Source organism: Galendromus occidentalis, unplaced genomic scaffold (genome assembly GCF_000255335.2).
Source record: "Galendromus occidentalis unplaced genomic scaffold, Mocc_1.1 scf7180000077198, whole genome shotgun sequence".
NCBI classification, from domain to species: Eukaryota; Metazoa; Arthropoda; class Arachnida; order Mesostigmata; family Phytoseiidae; genus Galendromus; species Galendromus occidentalis.
The window spans coordinates 164,000-168,454 of NW_003805186.1; the positions used below are offsets into that span (position 1 = coordinate 164,000).

The 4,455-nt window shown below is 52.1% G+C and overlaps 1 protein-coding gene across 1 annotated transcript in view; it reads left to right on the plus strand.

Annotated features, from left to right (window-relative positions):
• The first annotated feature begins 233 nt into the window (after positions 1-233).
• LOC100907170 (hemicentin-1) overlaps positions 234-4,455 on the plus strand; it is a 13,353-nt gene continuing 9,131 nt past the window's right edge. Inside the window, exons 1-3 of the mRNA XM_029111035.1 lie at positions 234-237; positions 355-702; positions 2,749-2,910. Of these exons, the coding sequence (XP_028966868.1) occupies positions 234-237; positions 355-702; positions 2,749-2,910 (514 nt within the window). The remainder of the gene's footprint in view (positions 238-354; positions 703-2,748; positions 2,911-4,455) is intronic.

Consider the following 4,455-nt stretch of genomic DNA (forward strand, 5'->3'; position numbering starts at 1 on the left):
CTATGGGGCTCTCCTTCTTCCTTTGAGATCCTGATGCCCACGCCTCCCCCCTCACTCCCGTGCCCGTTCCCGACCTCGGCCAACCCGCCGCGGGTCCGCTCGCCGCCCATCGCCCCGTTTTTCTCTGAAAGCTGATTTTTAGCTGAGGGACCGTGACCGACTAGAGACTGCCGCGCTCCTTCTCTCGCGGAAATTCCCTGATTCTTGTCCGTGGGAAACTCGTATCCGAACGCATGGGTCAGTCGGGAAGTCAGGAGCGAAAGCCGCCCTACTCGAATCACGTTAACTAATCGAACTCGAGACCGCAATGACGTCCCGTAATCACTAAGGCTCTTCTTTTTTCCGTTTTTGCAGGGTATCCCGACGCCGGATATGGAAGTAGCGTCGAGCTCAACCAGAGAGCGCCGCGCTTCATGGCTGAACCACCATCTCGGGTACACTTTATTAATAACGCAGGAGCTTTGATTCACTGCGGTTCCGTGGCGGCAATTCCCAGTCCTACGGTCCAGTGGGTGACATCGAACGACGGTCAGCCGGTGACGACGGTGCACGGATTGCGGACAACATTCCCCAATGGCACGTTATATCTTCAACCATTCGCTGCCAACCGCTATCGGCAGGATGTTCATGCAACGACTTACAGATGCATCGCCACCAACGCTGTGGGAACAGCCGGGTCCCGGGACGTCCGCGTCCGAGCAGGTACGTAAACAAGCTCGTAGACGAAGTAGTGCATTTTATGTTATTTTTTTCTCTACCTTCTTCCCCGTCGAGAATTCTGAACTCCGCTACCGGTCTCGCTTTCTGTCGGTGGTCGCCGCGAACCGCCTCCGGCTTCATTTCCGCGCAGAGTTTGTCCTTGTACTGGACTCACGAGGCCGAGCATTCCGCGGGTACCGTGTGTTATGACAACACAAGCGAGGCGTTGTTTCGCCGAGATATTAAATAATGAAAGAAACAAACGATACAGAGAGCCTTGCCTTTGTCACCGCCGACCGAGCGCGAGCCACAAAAAATTGCGAGCGTCCTGGCCTCGCCATGCGGGTTGCCGCCCGAGGCGATGGCGTGAGCAGGTACGCTATCGCCGCCAGTCACATTGAGAATATAAGCGTATGTACATACTACATCCCATATAGGAACGCACGGACGTCCCTGCATTCGTACGACTTTCTTGCTCGCGATGTTGTCGGTAGGCAAGTTGGAGGAGAAAAAAGTTGTAGATAAGGGAAGGACACGCTCAGCGAAGGAGGAACTCCCTTCAGCAAATGCGATGGAAGACAAGACGCTACAAGATAGAGACGAGCTCCATGCCGGGCTAGTTTTGTTCCTGAATCGTGTTCGGAGGAAGCTCGAGCTCCACCTCACGCAGAAGACCGGAATACGTCTCAGAAAAAAAAAACGCTCCAATAGTCACTGACCGCGCGAACCGAGGACGAAGTTCCGTATTAGATCGTACGGATTTCCCACAGCTTCGTATGAATTCTGGGTCATCACCAGTAACCGCGGTCTTTTTTGCCTCTCTCCCTCTCAGTATTTGACTTGATGCTCCGACTTTCTAGGCAAGGAAATATACAAGGCTAGGTGGGAGCTTGTGAAGGCGGCTGCAGAATGGCCGTCTGAGAGTAGTATCAGAGAAAGGAACAAATGCTCTTTCTTCTCTGTCCCCCAGAGGCCACCGAAGAGCCCGAAAGGCTGACGCTACTTGATCCTCCTTGATTCGCGAAACCTCGGGAAACCGCTTCGCTCAAACCGGGGCACTTATTGTCGGTCTGCAGGCGGTGCGGAAGCTGCTCTTCAGAAAACAACGCAGCTCATTCGATTACAACACTTGATTTCACATCGCTTCGGAGATCGTAAGCCCCCACAAGCGAACACATACGAATCCGATAATGAATTTCTCACGATGACGATTTCCTCGTTCATTTTTGAACATATCCTGAAGCATGCGGGTGTAGTCGTTCCTTCGATGCTCCGATTGAGGGGTTGCCGAGTCGCTAATGTCATCGGAAACAAAGTGACGGATGAAGACATCCGTTCATCGTCCTTCCGTCCCTTTACCCCGGTGTGATTCAACGTCGTATTCATGAGCAGCATTCGTCAAACGAATGTGTTCGTCGGCCGCGTCGGAAAAGTAGCGATGGGGGAGCAACGAAATGCGGTAAAAAATGTCGCGAACATTCAGACACATTATCGATAATGACCTCTCGGGCGATTTCGTCGCGAGTTTTCGGCGTCGCCGCACCGCCGCCGTTCCCCACCTCTCTGGAACTCACTCATACATACGTCGACGATTCGAGTGAGAAAATGCCCCGCGAAACCGAATACACGCGAACTTCGAACGGCTTCCGGGTCGTAATCAATATTCGTGTAGCGCTGGTCGGAGCAGAACGGCGAAGCATGGACAATCGTGAAGGGTGACCGTAGGCAGCAATTGTGACACATTGAGACTACACGAGCGCGACAGCCATGAACTCCAAACAACGTATCCGGGCTCTCCCAACGAGTACACATGGGCCGATTGTTTTGAGTGATGTCGCGTCCCGATGCGACACTAAGCGATGACGGCTCGCGAAGCAGACTACCTAATTAAAATTATCGTGGTAATTAGAATCTGGCAACGTACCAGCTCGCGAGACGAGAGTAGCCGCTAAATCGTGTTACGATTCGCTCGTAGCGTTACAGATTCATCCGAAAAGTGGAGTTGATAAATAATTCGAGAACTAAACTCAGCTTGCGTTTCCTTTCCAGTCGTCCAACAACGCTACGAGGTTCAGGTGTATGACGAATTCGTCATAAGTGGAAACACAGCGGTCCTGAGATGTCACATTCCAAGCTATGTGAGAGACTACGTGTCTGTGGTCACGTGGGAAAGAGAAGACGGCGTCACCATCACTTCGAACGTCGCCGTGGGTGAGTTATTCATTCGGACTCTCCTTCATGCAGTCATAGAGCACTCGCTGGATTAGAACCTACCGGTAATCTGCCTTCTCTGCTGCGGAACCCTACCACATCGGAACGCTAGACTCCCCCGCCCGCCTGTATATCGAGGGAAGAGGGGAGACGACTTGCTGACGGTCGGTACAGGGATTTTCTTCTTCGATCGATCCCCAGTGGTATTTTTAAGTTGTGAAAACACCGAGAGCGACTTCACCCGAAGTCGAGATCGGCGGGGGAATCCTCCGTTCTCATTCTTTTCCAATGCCTCTCTCTATGTAGATGTCGAGAACTCCCGGCGCCGCCGATTGCGGCTTCAGGGTGTCGCTTTTCATTCTGCTGTCCACGCTCAGAATAGATGCCATTTTGATACGAAAGCGATCCCGTTTTCGAGAATCTCTCAGTCAGTCAGTAAATCTGGCCCTGTGAGCAAACGGGCGAGCGAGCAGCGTCGCATTTCGACGCATGGATGAACTCCGTTTTTTGAAGGGTTCGTCTTCGGTGCCACCCTCTTTTCCCATCGGCCACTCGCTTTCCATACCTGCCTTGGGCGAGTCCCACCGCGCAACCATTCGCCATTTCGCGACCAGCTCGCAGTTGTTCTCGATCCTCTGGACTTATTTGCTGCACCATTGCCCATCGTGAATTGTGCGAAAGCTCCGGGAACGTATCTCCGCCAACGCGAGCGAGAATACGAGCGGAGCTCGAGGCAGTTCCACGTCGCAGGCATGCCGGCCCATGCCCTCTCTTCCCCCTCCCCGCCACGACTCTGATAGAAACCTTAATAGGCGACTTTGCAATTTTAGAGGAATACCAAACGTCCGCCACCGACGGTCGACCACCCGAGTAAATTATGCCTATTTTCGAAACGTTATTCGAAGACTCGGAGCGCGACCGGCTCACGCACGTCCATGAAGCCTCGTTGGCAGTGAAATAGGACTTCACCGATGAACGCATTCGAAAATAGCCTTCGACGCGAAAGCTAGTCGATTATTATTATTCGCGCGAAACTCCTGGTTTTAAGTTTTGTCTCAAAGCAGGACTCCCATGATAGCTTCCGCAAAAGGCAAATCGTGATGAGACCTCGATCGAACGGAGGGGTGGGAAAAAAAGCCAAGGCCAGTAGCGCCTACGACACTACCGTGTTATGGGACGTGAAAACGTCTCTCGTCTCTCTCGCTCCAGTCTGGATTTTGTTATCCATCCCTTAGGATTATCTAGTCTACAAATTATTGAAATAGCAATGATGCATGCATTTTAATCAAATCATCGGTGATTTCACTTGATATCTTTCTTCGGCAACGGTTCTTCTCGCGGATTTTCTGTCGGCAGGACTCTGAGTTCCCCGAACTCGCATCTTAAACCTTCTGTTTTCCACCATTTCAAGAGCTCTTCCATATCAGCGTCTTCTGGTTCTTCTCGGGCGAACTTGAACACCGTATTGGTCGTCGCCGTCAGTGATTTGATTCCCCTGTACTCTCTGACGGAAGCATTGGTAATAGTAATGCAGTCTCCTTCAGT